This window comes from Microcaecilia unicolor, chromosome 12 (assembly GCF_901765095.1).
Source record: "Microcaecilia unicolor chromosome 12, aMicUni1.1, whole genome shotgun sequence".
In the NCBI taxonomy this organism is placed as follows: domain Eukaryota; kingdom Metazoa; phylum Chordata; class Amphibia; order Gymnophiona; family Siphonopidae; genus Microcaecilia; species Microcaecilia unicolor.
This window is the reverse complement of record NC_044042.1, coordinates 92,349,386-92,370,649: the sequence shown is the minus strand read 5'-3', so window position 1 is coordinate 92,370,649 and position 21,264 is coordinate 92,349,386. Positions and strand designations below refer to the sequence as shown.

At 45.5% G+C, this 21,264-nt stretch overlaps 1 protein-coding gene across 1 annotated transcript in view; it reads right to left on the bottom strand.

Annotated features, from left to right (window-relative positions):
* CDC27 (cell division cycle 27) overlaps positions 1-21,264 on the bottom strand; it is a 456,933-nt gene that overhangs the window by 417,478 nt on the left and 18,191 nt on the right. Inside the window, exon 2 of the mRNA XM_030220526.1 lies at positions 7,002-7,077. Coding sequence (XP_030076386.1) covers positions 7,002-7,077 — 76 coding nt within the window. The remainder of the gene's footprint in view (positions 1-7,001; positions 7,078-21,264) is intronic.

Below are 21,264 nucleotides of genomic sequence, written 5' to 3'. Positions count from 1 at the left end.
TTACAAGGTAGAAGAGTTTGTCTTTGTCTTTGTAGTTTGGTCCAATCATTGTTTTGTAGTGTAGTCTTTTAGTCTGTTTAATGGTATATTTGTATTTCCTCCAAAGTGATTTCCAGGCATTCAGTGTGTGTTCATCTTTCTTTTTGTTCCATGCGCGTTCTAGTTTTCTGACTTGTGTTTTGAGTTCTTTCAGCTCTTCGGTGAACCATGGATTAAATTTTTTCCTATGTGATGTTCTGGTTTGGATTGGGGCAATTGTGTCTAATGTTGTCTTACATATGTCATCCCATTCTTGGAGGAATTGAATGGTGTCTGTGTTTGTTGACCATTCGTTTTGGTAGACCTCTTGCCAGAATGTTGTGGGGTCTATTTTTCCTCTCGTGGTGTATGTTGTTCGTTCATGTTTGTTGACTGCGTTTCTGTGTATTTTTCGCCAGTAGAGGGAGACACATGCTTCATGGTGGTCTGTCCATGGTGTGGGTGTCCATCTTGTGTCTATAAGTAGGAGGGTTGAGTCTGGGTCGAATTTGTGTGTAATGATGTCTAGTGTGTGCCCTTTTATGTGTGTTGGTTGAGTATTAGGTGCGTGTAAGTCCCAGAGTTTTAAGAATTCTTTGCATTCTTGTGTGCCTATTGAGGTGTCGTCTTCGAGGTGTAGGTTGATATCTCCTATTATGAGGATGTTTGAGGCAGACACATGTGTTCGAGATGAAGTCCATGAGTTGCGTTTGGGAGTCTTTCCATTTTCCTGGTGGCCTGTAGAATAGGATTGCGTTGAGGTGTCCTTGTAGGTTCGGATGAGTGATTCTTGTCGAGGCAATTTCGAGTTGTGGTGAGGTGGATTCGCCAGTGGTTGTGATGGTGAACTCGGATTTGTAAATTATGGCTATTCCACCACCTCATTTTCCATTTCTTGTCCAGTGGGTGATTTTGTATTCTGGTGGGCATGTCTCTATGATGGCGGGGTCTGTAGGGCTGTGGAACCATGTTTCTGTGATGAATAGAAGTTCTAGATTCTCTGTGGTTATCCAGTCTAGTATGTCTACTGAGTTGCTTACTGCTGATCTAGCATTAATGTATCCTATTCGGATTGAGCGGTATGGTTCTGTAGGGAGGTTAGATGTGTTTATTTTTATTAGTTGTCTGTTTCCTCGGTGGTTGAATTTGACGTTGTTTTTTTTTTCTCTCTTTCTGTTGGTAGTGTTCGTATGTGGAGATTTTTCCTTTTGGTTGGTTATTGTATTTTTGGTCTGGTGAGTTGTTAATAGGTTGTACATAGAGTTGGTGGATTGTGGTTGGGTTGTTGTTGTTGTTGGGGGTGGTCCATGCATGGTAGATTATGGGAATGAGATAGATTATTATCAGTAGCTTATTAGTGTTCATGTTGGATTTTTTTTTTTTTTTTTGTGGACGGTGTTCGTGGGAGTGTTGGGTATTGTTGGTGATATCAGTAGTTTTGTGGGCAGTGTTCGTGGGAGTGTTGGGCGGTGTTGGTGATATCAGTAGTGCTTCAACAGTCTTAACAACTGGTCCATAACAGTAGTTGGATCATCAAAGTATGGCAGTGCTTAATACTAGTCGTGCTTAACCTTACCATGTGTTTGAGGCAGTAATGCAATTAAAACAGTTATGCTGGCATTTAAATGGTAAGTTTATCGGTCAATTGTAATACATGCATTTAAAGCATTGGAAGTAAGGCAGCTAGAAGCAAGGCTTAGAAGCAAAACAATATGAGAGGCTTTTAGCATGTGTTTGAAGGCAGTAATGCAATTAAAACATTTATGCTAGCATTTAAATAATCAGTGTAGCAGTCCGTTATAATACAAGGCACTTAAAGCATTTAGAAATAAGGCAGTTATGAGCAGGTTTGTAAGATCTTGAGGTGCATTTAAGAGTAACAATGCAGTTAGAATCTTTTATGCTTGTTAGATTCTAGAAAGAATCTTGCAACAATATTTCAGCAACCAGCAATTCGATTAAAGCATCTATGCTTACAGTTTATCACTAGAGCTTTTTGCTACAATGTTTTGGCAGGCAATCAAATAAGGGTTAACCTGAGCGGCGGAGGTCTAAGGTGTGTTACACCGTCTGCTCTCTGGCCCACGTCCGCACTCACTTGCCTCTCTGTTCACACGAGTGGGATCAAGTCCAGCATCCTTCAGGCATGGTCTCTTCCTGTCCAGGTTCGCCGGCGGTGCCTGTCAGCCAAGGTCCGCACTAGCGCCGGGCAGTCGTGTTCGGTGCGATTCACGTGGTCAAGGCATGAGCTGCTCCGGGCTTCTTGTTTGCTGCCTAGCGCTTCTTCCAAGCATTCAGCTCTTAACTGCTTTGTGGTGTAATCAAATTATGTTTCAAAGGTCTGATGTAAAAGAACGTTGTTTTCAGGTTCTAGCACAAAGTAAATCAAATCAAAAGAAGTAGTCCGGTCTCTGTCTCTTTTTGTCTTCCCTTCGCGCTTTTGTGCCGGCTGCTGTGGCCTGGCCGCGGGTTCCTAGCTCCTTCACGTGGGTATGTCTCGTCCGCGTGGTCGGGTTGGTAGCTTTGGCGTTGTGTTGAGGTGAATCGTCAGCTGACTTTTTAATACTGCAGTCTCTGGCTCCGTCTCCTGTTTGGTTGGGCCAGTTATGGGCAGTTTTGAATTCGGAAGCTCCGTGGTGTGTCTTGGAGTGCTTCGGAGGATCCGATCTAGTGGGCACCACTTGGATCTCCTCGTCCTCCTCGCTCCGCTCGGATCGACGGGTTAATCCTGCTGGGTTCTTTGGATCGGCACCAGCACAAAGCAGCGCAAAAGAAGAAGATTTCCTCTTCTTCGCTTTGGCTCGCCCCGGTCTGTTCCTGTCGAGAGCACGTTTTCAGACCATGATTTCTCGGAATCGATGAGTTCCGGATCTTCTCCTCTTCTCGATCCAACTTGGTCTTTGGCCTGATCCTGCTGGGGGGGGGGGGGGGGGGCGCGATAGTGGTGTGCCGCTCTTTGGATCAGCGTTCAGCGCTAGTCAGCGCGAGAGGGTCAGCGTTCAGCGCTAATCGGCACGAGAGGGTTTTCTCGTCTCCGCCAGTTTCGTTCCCGGCCCGTTCTTGCCGGAGAGCCTATCTTCGGGTCGAGAGTTCCTGAGTTCTTGAGAGTGGTGAGTCTAGATTTTAGAGCTCAGGCAGCTCGTCCCCTCACCCGGGTTCTCTGTCGTTTTCCCTGCGGTCGTGAGGCTGTGGGGTCGCTGGCGACCGATCTTGTGGTCGATACTCAGTGGAGCTCCTCACAGTGTGTCCTCTCAGTTGGCCATCTTGTTAGAGATCACTGTAGCCATTATGTCACCATCAAAAAATGTCAGGAAGTATTTTTTCACGGAGAGAGTGGTGAATGCTTGGAATGCTCTCCCACGGGAAGTGGTGGAGAGGAAAACGGTAACAGAATTCAAACATGCGTGGGATAAACATAAAAGAATCCTGTTCCGAGGGAATGGATCCTCAGAAGCTTAGCTGAGATTGGGTGGCAGAGCCGGTGGTGGGAGGCGGGGCTGGTGGTTGGGAGGTGGGGATAGTGCTGGGCAGACTTATACGGTCTGTGCTAGAGCCGGTGGTTGGGAGGCAGGGATAGTGCTGGGCAGACTTATACGGTCTGTGCCCTGAAAATGACAGATACAAATCAAGGTAAGGTATACACAAAAAGTAGCACATATGAGTTTATCTTGTTGGGCAGACTGGATGGACCGTGCAGGTCTTTTTCTGCCGTCATCTACTATGGTTTTTTTTTTTTTTTTTTTTTACTACTATGTTTTAATCCGTGTTGGCTTTGGCTCATTAATCCATGCTTTTGAATATGCTCTGTAATTTTGTTCTTTATAATCGTCTCTACTGTTTTGCCCGGCACCGATGTCAGGCTCACCGGTCTATAATTTCCAGGATCCCCTCTGGAACTTTTTTTAAAATATCGGCGTTACATGGGCTACCCTCCAATCTTCCAGTGTCACTCTCGATTTTAAGGATAAATTACATATTACTAACAATAGTTCCGTCAGTTCAATTCTAGCCGTACTTTGGGATGAATACCTTCCATTCCAGGAGATCTGCTACTCTTCAATTTGTCAAATTGCCCCATTACATCCTCTAGGTTTATAGAGATTTCAATTTCTCTGACTAGTCAGCTTCGAATACCATTTCTGGCACCGGTATCTCTCCCAAATCTTCTTCAGTGAAAACAGAAGCAAAGAATTCATTTAATCTCTCCGCTATGGCTTTGTCTTCCCTATTGCCCCTTTTACCCCTCTGTCATCTAGCGGTCCAACTAATTATTTTGCCGGCTTCTTGCTTTTAATATACCTAAAAAAAATTTGTACTATGTGTTTTTGCCTCCAATGTAATCTTTTTTTTACCCTCTTTGCCTTCCTTATCAGCGCTTTACATTTGACTTGACGTTCCTTACGCTGTTTCTTATTATTTTCAGTCAGTTCCTTCTTCCATTTTGTGAAGAAGTTTCTTGTAGCTCTAACAGCTTCCTTCACCTCACTTTTAAACCATGCCGGCTGTCATTTGGTCTTCCGTCCTCCTTTTTTTAATACATAGAATATATTTGGCCTGGGCTTCCAGGATGGTATTTTTGAACAGCATCCATGCCTGATGTAAATTTTTGACCCTTGCAGTCGCTCCTCATTTTATCAGTCTCCTTTTTGAAAGTTAAACACTAATATATTGAATTTCCTGATTCTACTTACTCCAAAGATACATATCAAATCTGATCATATTATTATCACGGTTATCAAGCGGCCCCAGCATCATCTCTTTGAAAAGATATACCACAAAGATCAAAACATGTAAAAATCTCCAAATATACCCAGAAACATAGTAACGCATCTAATGTCTTATAATGTCTCTGCTACACCACTATCTTGTATTTCTAATGTCTGATAATGTCTTCTGTAATACCACTATCTTGTATTTCATGAGCATGTAACCCAAAATCCTTCTGTAAAACCAAATGTATATCCTCTTCTTATTTCCAGTATCCATGATGTATTGTAAGCCACATTGAGCCTGCAAAGAGGTGGGAAAACGTGGTATACAAATGCAAATAAATAAATAAATTACCTCTCGCACCAGATCATGCACTCCACTAAGAACTAGGTCTAGAATTTTTCCTTCTCTTGTCGGCTCCTGTACCAGCTGCTCTATAAAGCAATCCTTGATTTAGGCAAGGAAGTTTACCTCCCTAGTATGCCCTGATGTCACATTTATCCAGTCAATATTGGGGTAACTGAAATCACCCATTATCATCGTGTTGCCCAGTTTAACCTCCCTAATTTCTGATAACATTTGTACACCCATCTGTTCGTCCTGGCCAGGCGAACGGTAGTACACTCCTATCACTATCCTTTTCCCCTTTGCACATGGAATTTCAATCCATAGTGATTCCAAGAAGTGTTTTGTTTCCTGCAGAATTTTTAATCTATTTGGTTCAAGGCCCTCCTTAACATACAATGCTACCCCCTCCACCAATTCGATCCACCCTATCACTACGATATAATTTGTACCCCGGTATGACAGTGTACCACTGGTTATCTTCCTTCCACCAGGTATCAGAGATGCCTATTATATCTAATTTTTTATTTAGTGCAATATATTCTAGCTGTCCCATCTTATTTATTAGGCTTCTGGCATTCGCATATAGACATTTCAAACTATGTTTGTTGTTCCTATTTACATCATGCTCCGTACTTCACAGTATTAATTTGCAATCTTTTGTCTGATTTTTATTTTTAAGGACACCTGAACTACTACGGTCTCTTTTGCAACCTATCGGGATACCCTATCTTCCCTGTTATGGATTATCTGTGGGACGTAATGAAAGCGACAGGTTCCTGCTACTGAGAAGCAGCAGAAGAAATCCTCAAAGGACACAAAATGGCCACAGTTTCTGCAATGCCTCGGGTGGGGGGGGGGGGGGGGGGGGAGCACAAACTCCAGAGGCTTCCACCCGACCCGTTCTAGTCGGAAATGGACCATCGCACTGTGTGCAAACAGAACCAGCAGTCACACTGAGCTGCCGATTTATGAACACAGAGCAGCGCTTCCCGGAGGACATCTCCAGGCACGTTGTTAGGCAGGTGCAGGCTTGATATGCTGCCCGAACCTGCCTTGGCCTGGGGATCTCATTCCTGTGACATCTTGGGCTCTCTGGGGATGTTAAAGGAAATACCCTTCTCCTTAATTACAGGGAAACCCTGAAACTACCCTCCTCCTTAAAGAGACAGGCACAGCAAAAAAAGCTTTATTCCCTAAAACAGGGGAAAGGGCTGCCCAGAGCAACTGGGGAGAATTTAGGCATCTTAGGGACCCCGTGGGGAAAACACGCAAACAGGATGAACAGGCAAGAGGGCTGGGGGGATGTGGGCCCGCACCTCTCAGGACCAAGTCAAAGCCTCACACAGTGGCACTAAGGAGCCAAGCTCCAAGTTCAACCAGCTATGGTCCTAAGATTGTGACCTGGGAGCGGATGTTAGGCTCACCCACATTGTGTGGCCGCGGCCATCAGAGCAGGGAGCTAGGCAGGGACTAAGCATTACAGCACCACCTGCTGGAAAGTAGAGAAAGACAATGGATTGTTCCAGAGAGCTCCACACACTATAGCCAGTGATGTCACTGGTTGAATTCAGTTTTCTCTACCTCCAGCTGCTGGTGGGAAGGGTTAACTCCCGCTAATTCACAACAGTGCAAGCTGATGCTAAGGAAAAATAAAGGGGAAAGGGAAATGGGACTTGATATACCGCCTTTCTGAGGTTTATGCAACTACATTCAAAGCGGTTTACATATATTCAGGTATTTATTTTGTACCAGGGGCGATGGAGGGTTAAGTGACTTGCCCAGAGTCACAAGGAGCTGCAGTGGGAATCAAACTCAGTTCCCCAGGATCAAAGTCCACTGCACTAACCACTAGGCTACTCCTAAAAAGAAGTTTACCCATCCTTAAGAGCCTAGAGCAGAATTTAACATTCCAATTAATCACATACCTTCAGCATACAATCTCTCTGCCAGGAATACTGCATCCCGGTATGCATAGTGGTTAAGTGCTTGCCATATAGCAGCCTGTATTAAAAAAAAAAAAAAAAAAAAAAGGACAGTGAATATCACAGAGCAGTTCAAAGCAACAGGTGATACAGGTGATATCTGTACAAAAAACTGGGATACAGGGTTTGAAAAGAAAAAAAGGTTGTCTTACCTGAAAATTTACATACAAGTAGCCATACTGGTCAAACCAATGGTCCATGTAGGTCAGGATCCTGGCAGATACCTAACAGCAACATTCCATGCTACCAATCCTGGGGCAAGCAGTTGCTTCCCCATGTCTGTTTCAATAGACAACTATGGACTTCCTCCAGGAACTTGTCCAAACCTTTTTTTTAAACCCAGATAAGCTAACTGCTCTTACTACATCCTTCGGCAAACAGTTCCAGAGCTTAACTATTCGTTGAGTGAAAAAATATTTCCTCCTGTTTTAAAAGTATTTCCATGTAACTTCCTTGAGTGTCCCTTAGTCCTTGTACATCACAATCATATCTCCCATCATCGCCTCTTTATATGAGAGGAGTTCCACCCCGTTTATTAGAAATGGTTGCTCTTCTTTGAACCTTTTCTAATTCTGCTATATCTTTTTTTGAGATACAGCGACCAGAACTGAACACAATACTGTACCATGGAGCAATACAGAGGTCTTATTCACTATCCCTTTCCTAATAATTCCTAGCATGCTGTTTGCTTTTTTGGCTGCCAGCAAACACTGCACAGAAGATTTCAGTGTATTATCTACAACAACGACACCTAGATCTTTTTCTTGAGTGCTGACCCCCAAGGTGGACCATAGCATCAGGTAACTATGATTCAGATTATTCTTTCCAACGTGCATCACCTTGCATTTGTCCACATTAAATTTCATCTGCCATTTGGATTCCCATGTCTTTCAATTTCCTAAGGTCTTCCTGCAATATTTCGCAGCCCGCACGTGTTTTAACAACCTTGAATAGTTTTGTGTCATCTGTAAATTTAATCACCTCACTTGGGGTTCCGATTTCCACATCATTTATAAATAAGTTAAATAGCACAGGTTCCAGTACAGATAGATCCCTGCAGCACTCCTTTGTTCACCCTCCTCCATTGAGAGAAATGACCATTTAACCCTACCCCTATTTTCTGTCCAACAACCAATTCCTAATCCACACCTTGTCTCCTATCCCATGACTAATTTTCTCAGGAGTCTCACATGAGGAACTTTACCTAAACCTTTCTGAAAATCTAGATACACTACAACAAGCGGCTCACCTTTATCCACATGTTTATTCATGCCTTCAAAGAAATGAAGTAAATTGGTGAGGCAAGACTTCCCTCAGCTGAACCCATGCTGACTCTGTCCCATATTGTCATTCTGGGACAGACCGAAGGTCCATCAAGCTCAGCATCATGTTTCCAACAGTAGCCAATCCAGGTCACAAGTACCTGGCAAGATCCCAAAACAGCACAATAAATTTTATGGTGCTTATTCTAGAAATAACCTTTGACACCAGTAGAGTACTATGGGAGAGACACTTAGGTGAAGGTTAAAGGCAAGGTCTCATATTCGAGTCGCAGTTAATTCAACATCATTAAACTGCTCACGTTTTTAATCATAGGCTCATGCCTACCATCCTACCTTAAACGTCAACTAGCATCAATCTGGATGTTTTCACATTAATTTTTTATCTTTTTTATTTTTATCATTCCACCGTACTGCTAGCTGACCAATTTAGCCAATTTTGCTAAGATTTTTAATAACTTATCTGAATGCCATCAAAACGAGCACACCCCAACAGGAGCCTGTTTCGCCCTCCTGGCTTTTTCAAGGGGAATTTGACGTGCAGTCTCTGTAAAAAAAATCGCAGACAGACATATCAGCTCTTTCATTCCTCACTTCTACTCCCCTACACAATGTATGTCATAAAAATGCATCCAGACTCACCAGCCTATCAGGCACTCGTGTGTTCACCATCTATCAATATTCAAATGTGGCGGCGTCGGCGTCTTTTTCACTCCCTCGAACAGGAAACAGCTGATGTTCCCAACAGTGTCTCATAGAAAACAGTTCCACTGGACATACGTATTTAAGCCACTTGGTTCCAATACGTTAAGATGATATATCCAGTGTGCCTCCCGCTGTAATCATTTTTTGTTGTAATCACCCCCTCTAGGTACAGGATTAATGTGGTCAATGACCACAACTTTCAGGGTATCAACTTGATGATTAAATTTCATTCTAGAAATAAGTAGTGGATTTTCCCCAAGTCCATTTTAATAATGGTCTATGGACTTCCCCTTTAGGGAAATTTCACATTTATCCATTCCACACCACTCATTATTTTATAAACCTCTATATCATCTCCCCTCAGCCGTCTTTTCTCCAAGCTAAAGAGCCCTAGCCGCTTAAGCCTTTCTTCAAAGGGAAGTTGTCCCATCCCATTTATCATTTTCATCATCCTATCCCTTTTATCATTTTTGTCGCCTTTCTCTGCACCTTTTCTAATTCCACTATATCTTTTTTTTTTTTTTTAAAGATACGGTGACCAGAATTGAACACAATATTCTAGGTGCGGTCGCACCATGGAGCGATACAATAGCATTATAACATCCTCATTTTTGTTTTCCATTCTTTTCCTAATAATACCTAATATTCTATTTGCTTCCTTAGCCGCTGCTGCACATTCCTAATGTGGAAAGGGATACATTGAAACCTTGCATTACATAACTGTAATTCCAGCTCCTCTTTCCCATGTGCATCCCTTTGCACTTGCTCATATTAAACGTCATCTGCCATTTAGATGCCCAGTCTCGCAAGGTCCTCTTGCAATTTAACAACTTTGAATAACTTTTGTGCCGTCAGCAAACTACCTCACTAGTTACTCCCATCTCTAGAACATTTATAAATAGATGTTAAAAAAGTAGCGGTCCCAGTTTACTACTTTTCCAACATCGTCAGGCTTACTGGTCTATAATTTCCCGGATCACCCCTAGAACCCTTTTTAAAAATCAGCATCACATTGGCCACACTCCAATGTTCAGGTACTACAGACAATTTTAACAACAGGTTACATATTACTAACAGCAGATCAGCAATTTCATGCTTGAGTTCTTTGAGTATACTTGGATGTATGCCATCTGGTCCAGGTGAGTTACAACTCTTTGTGAATTTGGCTCAGTACATCTTCCAGGTTCACCGAGATTTTTCAGTTCCTCTGCATCATCACCCTTGAAAACCATTTCCGGTACAGACCGAACTCTTACATCTTCTTCCATAAAGACAGAAGTAAAGAATTCATTCAATTTCTCAGCTATGGCCTCGTCAGCCCTGAGCACCCCTTTTGTTCCTTTGTAATTTAACAGTCCCACAGATTCCCTCGCAGGCTTTCTGCTTGTGATGTGCCTGAAAAAGTTATATTGAGCCTGCAAAAAGGTGGGAAAATGTGGGGTACAAATACAATAAATAAATACTGTGAGTTTTGTGGCACGTTTCAATTCATATTCTCTTTTAGCCTTCTTTATTAATGCTTTGCATCTGACTTGCCAGTGCTTATGTTACTTCTTATTTTCTTCATTTGGGTCCTTTTTCCATTCTTTGAAGGACAATCTTTTAGGGAAATGGGACTTGATATACCGCCTTTCTGTGGTTTTTGCAACTACATTCAAAGCGGTTTACATATATTCAGGTACTTATTTTGTACCAGGGGCAATGGAGGGTTAAGTGACTTGCCCAGAGTCACAAGGAGCTGTAATAGCCTCTTTTACTTCACTTTTTAACTATGCTGGTTGACGTTTTCTCTTCTTTCCACCTTTACAAATATAGTGAAATGCATTCTGGGCTTCCAAGATGGTATTTTTGAATAATGTCCATGCCTATTTTAGTGTCCTAACCTTAGCAGCCAATCCTTTTTAACCTTTTTTTATCCATTTCCTCATTTTATTATAGTCACCATTTTGAAAATTAAATGCAGCTATAGTAGATTTCCTTTACGGGTTCATCCCAGACAGTAGTTCAAACTTGATCATGTTTTGATCACTGTTTCCCAGGGGACCCAACACTACCACCTCTCACACTATGCCATGTATGCCACCGAGGACCAGATCCAAAATGACTTACCCTCTTGTCAGTTCCTGGACCAGATGCAGTCATTTATTACATCTAGAAATGTTATCTCCCTGGCACTCCCTGATAGAACATTTATCTAGTCAATATTGGAGTAATTGAAAATCACCCATTATTATAGCATTGCCCAAGCTTTTCCTAATCTCTATAAACATTTCTTCATCCATCTGTTTGTTCTGTCCCGGCAGACGGTAGTACAGCCTTACAAGAATACTCCCTTCCCCACATGAAATTTCAGTCCTTAATGATTCCAAGCTGCTATCTGTGTCACATAGAATGTTTATTTTATTTGACTCAATTCCCTCTTTAACATATAGCGCAACGCCCCTCCCCCCTCCAATTTGATCCTCTCTATCACTGAATTACTATTTGTATTCTGTTAACACAGTGTCCCATTGATTGTCCTCTTTCCACCCAAGTCTCTGAGATGCCTATTATCTACCTCATCATTTAGTGCTATGTACTCCAACAGCACAATCCCTAAAAGGAGAGGTAGGAAGATTACCAGCGTACCACCACAGATGCTGCCGCAGAGGGAAAAAGTACGCCCAAGGGTACGCAGAACCAAGCCACCAGAGGGAACCGAGGCTCGAAGCCCAACAGCAAGCTGATGAGATAGCATCACCGGGGTAAACTCTACGGTACCCGGCGAACACCAGAGCACCCTCAACCAGGCAAGAACCACCAAGGTCTATCGCCTGTGTGGAAACTCCTGCTACACAGAACCCACATAGGGAAGTCCCCCGGACCAGGACCAATGAACAGCAAGACTCAACTGCAAAGGTACCAGGTAAGGGCTTGTATCTGGTCGGAGACTCGGGTAATGAGAAAGAACCTGCAAAAGAGAGAGCGAAATCTAAGCTATCAGCTGGTTATGGCGGACTCCGCCTGGAACACAGGAAAAGCACAGAAGAAGAAATAAACCCAACTGGCGCAGAGCACCACAGGAAAGCCCTTAGGCCCGACCAAGAACCAAGGACCAGTAGGAGCTAGTTGCCCAAGAGAAGAAGATCCTCCAGTAGGAAAACAAGAGTCTCCACCATGTAAACCGGAAGAAGCAGCCTTACAAGAGACCTCCCGGAAAGGGCCGAACTAAGTCCACTGACAAGAAGTAACCCGCGTTACCTCCTCCACAGTAACCTGACCATCCAGACCTTCCGGCTGAGCCGCAGATAACTGTGGAAGGGAATAGGCCGATAGAAAGTGATTCATCTTCTCCATTGACGGATTAATATCAGATGAGTAAAGCTCTTGGTAGAACTCCTGAAAGCGCTGGCGTATCTTCCCCAAGGAGGTAACGTATCCACCCCTGCCATCCCCCACTTTCAAAATAATGCGATCAGTATTCCGCTGCGCCAACTTGATCGCCAAAGCCCTGCTAGGTTTGTTGGCCTGGACATATTGAGAACACTGGTAATTGGCATTAACAAATTGCAACTGGGTGGAATAAATGTAATCTAATTTTAAGCGAAGACCCTGAATCTCACGTAAAGTATCCACTGAGTGTGATGTCTTATGCTATTCAGTGAGGGCCGATAAACGAGATAAACACCCCGCCACCTCGGCCCGTTGTTTCCTTACCCTAGAACTAGCCTTCTGAAGGAAAAATCCTCAGGAGACAGCCTTCAAAGCGTCCCAGACCACTCCCAGGGCTGGGCCTGAATTAGTATTAAATTCAATGTACTCTTTAAAAAGTTGCCTATAACCCCCGAGTATCTCGTCCTCCCTCAGTAATGTGGTATTCAAGGTCCACCTCCTATTCTTGTCCTCCTCCCCAAGAGAGGGCAAGCAGGTCCAGACCAGGGCATGATCCGATAGAGTACAAGTCCCAATATCCACCTCCCATCCAGCATGAGTTAACGAGATGTCCAGTAACAAATAATTGATTTGCGAATATGTATCGTGGGAATGAGAAAAAAAACGAGTAATCCCGAACTCGTGGGTGTACAACTCGCCATGCGTCAACCACTCCAATGTCTCTCACAAACTGATTAAAAGCTCTGGATGTTTGGCTATCTACTACAGAAGGCTGGCCTGATCTATCCAAATCCGGATGTAACGTAGCATTAAAGTCCCCCCCAACAATCAACTTGCCCAATGGACAAGAAGTGATACGACCCACTACCTTCTGAAAGAATTCTGCCTGGCCCTCGTTCGGGGCATATAAAGAAACCAAATTGAGAGCCTCGTTACCAATTGTAAGGTGTAAAAGTAAAAACCGGCCCTCTGTGTCCTTCTGCGCCTTACCCACTTGAACCTGCAGGGATGAGTGTAGCAGAATCGCAACACCTCTCTTTTTAGAACCATCAAAGGCAGAGGCACAAAAAACAGTTGGATAATGAGGAGAGGTCAAGTATCGTACGTGGTCCCTTCGCAAGTGAGTCTCCTGGAGGAACACCACTTGTGATTTCAGATGCACCAATTCCTTAAAATATTTTTGGCGCTTTTGAGGCGAGTTATAAGATAAAAACTTTAAAGCTTTACTCATAATTATAACCTAATCACAGCCAGGCAAGGCGCATGTGGAACTGGAGAAGTAGGAGCCCCCCCCCCCCCCCTACCCAACCAGAACAAGACAGCAAGCGAAGAGGTGGTGGTTGGGAGGCAGGGATAGTGCTGGGCAGACTTATACGGTCTGTGCCAGAACCGGTGGTGGGAGGCGGGACTGGTGGTTGGGAGGCGGGGATAGTGCTGGGCAGACTTATACGGTCTGTGCCCTGAAGAGCACAGGTACAAATCAAAGTAGGGTATACACAAAAAGTAGCACATATGAGTTATCTTGTTGGGCAGACTGGATGGACCGTGCAGGTCTTTTTCTGCCGTCATCTACTATGTTACTATGTATGTAACATGGTAGCCAGTCAGAACAAAGCTCTACAGCTAGATGGCACAAGGCCCGAAGGGCCAACCAAAGCGGTCCTGCCGGACCGGGCCAGTACCGGCAATAAGCCTGAGAGGCCAGCCAGAGAAGAAATGCCAAGCCCAGCCAAGGGCAGCGCACCTGGACCAGACCATCCCGCCAAAGATGGAATCATGTCCAGCACGATGGTCAAATCCGCAACACAGCCAGACTCGGCTGTCAGGACCAAGCGGAAAGAACAGCAGACCAAACTCCGAAGACAGTGGTATTACATAATGTGCAGAGCTGCCATACACCTCCACTGTGGGGAGCCAAGATGGACAAGGTCCCCCACCCCTGCCATAGTTAGAAGGGCTGTATAGATGCAGTCCAAACTAGACAAGGTCAGGAACAAGCCGTAATCAAGCCCAGCTCCACGGAAGAACTGGAGCCATGCAAGCCTGCCATGCGGGACCCCATAGCTAGCCAAAGAGGAACAGACAAAACCAAGCTATCCAAGACTGTCCCAGACAAGACCGAGACTAGGCAAGGCTGCGCAGACAAAGGCAGAGCTAGGCAAGACTGCCCGGCCCTAGCATACGAGATGGGCAAGGCTGCATGCAGGCAGACAGAGCCTGGCAAAGGCCCAGCCAAAGTCGGTTCAGAAAAGCGTGTTGCATGCCAGCCTAGGAAGCCAAGCCCCCTGGAAAAGGATGGAACCAAGCAAGATCCTACGGTTGCAACCAAGTACAGACTAGGCTGTACCAGAGGAGTCAGAACTAGAGAGGCTCCATAGACGGAGCCGCATGTTGACAAAACAGAAAGATTTCAAGAGTAGAAGTGGAACTATTCAAACATGTACAGTAAGAGACGAGGCCCGTGAAATCACAGCCAGCGGGCAGGCCAGGCTACAACCCATGACGAGGCCAGGCAAGGAAAAAAACCATCCCCATCAAGACTCGGCGAGGAGAGACATCCAGAAGGTGGAGCAAGACCCGGCGGTCCCTGAGATAGAGCAAGGCATGGAACCTGGAGACAGAGCCAAGCCCGGCGCTTGAACATGGAGCAACAATTGATGCCCGCAGATAGAAGAAGGTTCGGTGCCCAAACGTGGAACAGTCCTTGCTGAAATGAGCAAAACTCGACTTCCAGAGCAGGGCCCGACACCTGGAGGCGGAGCAGGACCCAATGTCCAAAGGCGGAGCAGGGGGTCCGGCGAAAGAGCAGGGCCCGATGTCCAGAAATGGCTCAAAGGAGCGACGACCAGGGAAGAACCAAGTCTCTGCATCCGGAGATGTAGAAAGGCTCAACGCCTAAAGACAGGGCCAGGCTCGACACCAAGGGATGGAGGAAGGCCAGAAATGTGACGCAGAAAGACTCAACGTACAGCCCTGAGGAAACAAGCGATGGTCACGCAGCGGGCAAGACATGCCTCCTGAGAAGGTGCTCGCCCACCGGGGGTCAACCACCCCATAGGACAGGGCCAGTCTGACCACCGGCCCTAAGGGAAACTGGTGTAGAAACACCCAAAGAAGCAGAAAGGAATGCAAAGCCACCAGCTCAACCCCCCCCCCCGGGGGGGGGGGGTGATGTGGGGCAGACAGACCAAAAGCCCATAAAAACCTAAGCATAGGCCTACTGGGACTGAACACAGTTCCATCAAGACCGGCAACCTGCCCCCAACAGAGACCGATCCAGGTTACCAAAACAGAGAACAGTACAATGCATGCTGTCCCAAACGAGAGCCCCCAACTGAAAGAGCTGGGATCAACTGTCCCTATAGGAGAGAAGACAAAACTCAATGCCCCACCAAAACCGTTCCGAAATCCAGGGTAGAGGCTCCTGAACAGACTCAATGGGTCTGGCCCGAAAGCCAAGGAGCCCTACCCATCCAAGGACCCTTAGCAAACACCGAAAGTCCTGCACGCAGCACTGCCAATGTTCAATGCCCCAGGAAAGGAATAGGCAGAATCAAATACCTGGAGAGCACAGGAAGCAAGAGAGGACTCCCGAATGCCAGAGCCATCGGCACTGTGCTCAAGGCCACCGCAAAAAGCAGACTGGAGTCACAGAAGCTAGTGGAGAAGGCTGTCTACCCCAGAAAGGGGAAGCAAGTAGAGCTAAGCAGATTACAGTCTATGCCCTGACAAAGACAATGCCAAACAAGGAGCGTAATCAGTAGAGCAGACTGAATGGACCATACTGGTCGAAACTGCCGTCATCTACCAAAGACCTCTGAAACAATGCAACCCCCCTCAGACGATCCCAAAAAAAGGGCCCCCCACACACAATCTGTCTAGGGAAAAAGAGAAACTAAGGCCCCTCAGGCCAAGAGCCAAAACAAATGCAGGGCCGAGCCGGGGAGGCTAAACGGCCAGCGTTGGCCAAAGCGGCCACAACAACTGCTTAGCTAACGTCACACGCTGACCTGAAGAAAAGAGGAAGACAAGGGACCAGAGAACCAAGGCCGCCCGAAACCAGAAGCAAAGGCTCCTCTACCTAGCACCAGAAAAGAAAACACGCCCAAAGTGGGCTAGCACAAAGCCCAAAACAAAAAATTCAAGACCCCCTCCTTCGCAATGCTATCTCGTGACACGATGCTGAGGGAATCTGAGGAGACATGGGAAAGCAAAACTGCCAGCGATCCAGAACAAGAGCACCACCACAGCGCCCTTACAATGAGCACGAGCCAGAGGAGAGCGTTGGGCAACCAGGGAAGCAAGAAGAAAGGCACAGCTGGCTGAAAAACAAATATCCCGGGCCCTGATGCCACCGCCGATGTTAATCCCAAAATGACTGCGACCAGCAAATTAATGGCCGCCAAGCCCACCAAGAACACACTCCCCTCCTCCCTAAGCACAAGAAGCCCGGACAGAAGAAGAGTCAAATACTTGGCAACAAATAATAAAATACTCACAGCTATGTTTTCTTGTCTGTAAGGGAAAAATAAACCGTCTGCTTTCAGTTTTTTATTTATTTATTTTTTTTAAAGCAGGACAGCAGGTATCACAAGTAGCAAATGCTGGCAGGAAAGGAGGGCGGGGGGGGGGGGGGGGGGGAGAGACCTGGCACCACCAGGTGTACCCCCAAAAGGCAGAATCCAGCCCAAGACCCCCAGCTCAACTAAACTTGAGGGAACAGGTTAGGAGCAAGCTCAACCAGAGAGCAGCACAGGATATGTCCATCCACCTGCTGAGATAGAGAGAATACTGAAGCTAAGATGGAGGCACAGGTCCACATATAGCAAACCTCTGATGTTCTCTCTATCTCCACCTGCTGGTAGAGGGACATAAACCACTCGTCTCTGGATTGATCTGTGGTACATAGTCCAAGCTAACTCAGTAGCCAGATTGTCCATAAATAATCTTTGCAAATATTCTACTTCTTCACACCTTAATTAACACCTAATTCAAGTCAGTAGCAGTGCAACCTCTCCAGCAACCAAAGAACAGAAAACAACTGTTTTAGAATTTTTTCCCTTAGTCCTACCAAACATATCCAGAACGAATGGGTTATGTGTGTGTTATCTACCAGTGCATAAGTAATGCCATACTGGGAAAAAAGACAAGAGGAAAAAAAAATAGTACTTCCAAATAATTTGCTCCTTAAGTATATTGTGCATCCTGGAATGTTCAGTATTTCAAATAGCCAAGCATTGTGCTCTAGACTTCTATAGTGAAAAATAGTATAAACTCAGCAGCCAATGAGGCCACCCATGCTGAGCTTTTATCATGTAGAAAGGAGGATACTAAACTGACATACAGCTAATTCACTGAATCAAGAGATGTGCAACATTGAAAGTAAGCCAATAGAAAACTGAAGAAATGACATCGGTAAATAAATATAGCACATAACGAAACAGATAGAGGGTTCTTGGACTGGTTTGGAAGGACTAAGGGAAAGAAAATTATCAGTTAAGACCATTTTCCTTCCATTTTGTCGATACAAGACCAGTCCAGAAGAAATGGGATGTAGTAAAGCAGTATCCTCGTTAGGATGGAACTAAAATAATTAAAAGAATTCCTTAAATAAGCATAGGCCTAATATCTTTCAGAGATTATGTAAGTTACAAAAGAAGCAATAGAAGGTAGTAACTGTAGAATGTGAGCATAGAATCCTGCAGGGATAATAAGAGCAAGGTTTCTCTTAGGAAGGCACTACAGGTGCTGATAAAGTCACCTTAGACAAGAAAAGGTGGGCAATGAGAACAGAGGTGAAATGTTCAGAAAGCAATATTCAAAAAGAGAAGCCATACACAGCTATGAAAAACCATATGATGAAGCCAGAGAGAACAAGAATCAGGACTTCACACAAAATGGCAACCACTTGTTCAGACACCAATAATGTCAAATTGTATTCTTCAAGTGTCCAAATAATAAGTACCTAACACACTAAATACGAAAAAAACTTTTTTCACATCTCATATAGGTTTTTCATTAACTCATTGAATTGACCTCAGCGATGTTCATTGCCAACTATAGTTATCTTATATGGCAATGTTAACAACATCCATCATCCTCATAGGTCAGCTCTATCATATTGAGCTTTTTAAACTTTTATACAAATTTCTTATCCATAGATTCACATTAAACTTATCTTAGTTCCATTTATCATTGGACCCAGGGGTAAAACTGTCCGACATATGTTTCGCTCAAACCTGAGCTGCCTCAAGGACTGTCCCCCTGAGCATTTATTCTAGCGCCAGCTCTGTTCAAACCTTTATAATCAAAGAATCAGGAGACAGATTAAAAGCCAGGAGGAAAGCCCATGAGGCTCAGACTAAAATAAGCTACTGTCATGGAATCTGAAGGCATGAAACCTTAAATACCCCAGCCTCTGTACCACATAGGAGCTATGCAAAATCAGTGAAACCATCGGACCTACAAATCTGGAGGCTTGTGTCAAAGGGAAACCCTGGTAACTCACTCAGTGGGTGACCAGAGGCAACAAGAGAAATCAAGCAGCGACACCAGGAAAGCAGAATGCTGGAGATTACAATCACCTCTGAAGAATTGAGTTTCAGATGTCCTACAAGCAAGAATGACCATAGGTGCTACAGAAGCGGGAGCTACTAATAGAGAGAAACAAACTGCCATTGTTAGAGGTATTATGAAGGAGAGAAAATAGCTGACAGAAGGGAAAATTAGGTTCTTACCTTGGTAAATTTTCTTTCCTTTAGTCACAGCAGATGAATCCATTACGAATGGGTTGTATCCACCTACCAGCAGGGGGAGATAGAGAACACTGAAAACCATAGTGCCTTCTTAGGACGGCTAGCTCCATCTCCCTCTTAGTATTTTGATAGGACGGCTAGCTCCATCTCCCTCTTAGTATTTTGAAGCTTCCAAAGCAGTGTTAAATCGCAAAGTAGCATAACATGAACTTTCCTCACAGCGAACGAAAGCCCCAGAACAGGAGCAACAACACAAAGGAGGGACGAACTCAACCTCCTGTAGTAGAACAGAAATCCTGAAGACTGTTTTCCAACTTCTCCCAATGAGGGAACATGTCTGCAGGAAAAACTGAACACAAAACAGAGTCAGTCAGGGAGGGATCATGGATTCATCTGCTGTGACTAAAGGAAAGAAAATTACCAAGGTAAGAACCTAATTTTCCCTTCCTTGTCAGCAGCAGCAGATGAATCCATTACGAATGGGATTTATCAAAGCAATCCCTAGATAGGACGGGAACAAGCCACACCACGTGCAAGCACTTGTGCTCCAAAAAGCGCATCCCTCCTGGCAGCCACATCCAGCCTGTAAGGATGGGCAAAAGAGAGCTTAGAAGCCCAAGTAGCTACATCACATATCTCTTGATGAGAGAGTGCTCCCGTCTTAGCCCAAGAGGAAGAAATCGCTCTTGTGGAATGTGCCTTAAAGGCGTCAGGCGGAGGCCGGCCAGATAGCAGATATGCAGAAAAAATGGCTTCCTTAAGCCAACAGGCTATAGTGGCTTTAGAAGCTGGAGACCCTCTGCGAGGACCTGACAACAAAACAAAAAGGTGATCAGCGGTCCTGAACACATTAGACATCTGCAGATACTGCAACAGAGCCCTGCGCACATCCAGAAGGTGCAACTGCCCAAAAGATTCCGGAAACTCCTCCCTAGTAAAGGAGGGCAGATAAATAGGCTGGTTTAGGTGAAACGCTGAAACCACCTTAGGCAGGAAGGAAGGCACAGTACGTACCGTTACTCCGGACTCTGAGAATTGCAGAAATGGGTCGCGACAGGACAGTGTCTGGAGCTCAGACACCTGTCTCGCCGATGTAATGGCCACAAAAAAAGACTGTCTTTAGAGTCGCATCCTTCTCCAAAGCTCGCCTCAGCGCCTCAAAGGGCGAACACTGAAGAGCCTTTAATACGAGTCCCAGGTTCCAAGACGGACAAGGTGCCCGCACGGGATGACGGAGCCGAAACACCCCTCTAAGAAACCGTGCAATGTCTGGATATGCAGCTAAGGAGAGGCCAGCGACCTTCCCTCGAAAGCATGCCAATGCTGCCACTTGCACCCGCAGGGAATTATAGGCTAAGCTTTTTTGCACACCATCCTGCAAAAAGTCAAGAATCGGCGAGACAGAAGCCCGCATAGGTGTGATCGCCTTTGGAACACACCAGGCTTCAAACTAGCGCCAAATCCGGGCACACGCAACGGAAGTGGACCGCTTGTGGGCCTGCAAGAGAGTGGAGATGACCTTGTTAGAATAGCCGTTGTCTCTCAATTGCGCCCTCTCAATAGCCATGCCGTAAGAACAAAGCGGCAGGGATCCTCCATGGTTACCGGGCCCTGCGTCAACAGGTTCGGTACCAGAGGCAAAGGAAGAGGAGCCTCCACCAGCATCCGCCGGAGGTCTGCATACCAGGGCCGCCTGGGCCAATCCGGGGCAATGAGAATCACCACTCCCTGGTGCAGCCGAATTCGCAGGAGTACTCGCCCTATCAAGGGCCAAGGCGGGAACACATATAGAAGGCCCAGAGGCCAGGGTTGAGACAAGGCATCCAACCCCGCCATGCGAGGATCTGTAAAAGCACGGGACTTTGGCATTTGTGCTTGACGCCATCAGAACCACTACGGGCGTTCCCCATTTGGCACAGAGTTGAAGGAACACTTTGTCTGCCAACTCCCACTCCGCTGGGTTGATGTGGTGTCTGCTTAGATAATTGGCTTGCACGTTGCTCTGACCTGCAATATGAGCTGCTAACAGGAACTGTAGATGCAGCTCGGCCCAGTGGCAAATCTGAGCGGCCTGCACGGCCAGTGCTCTGCACT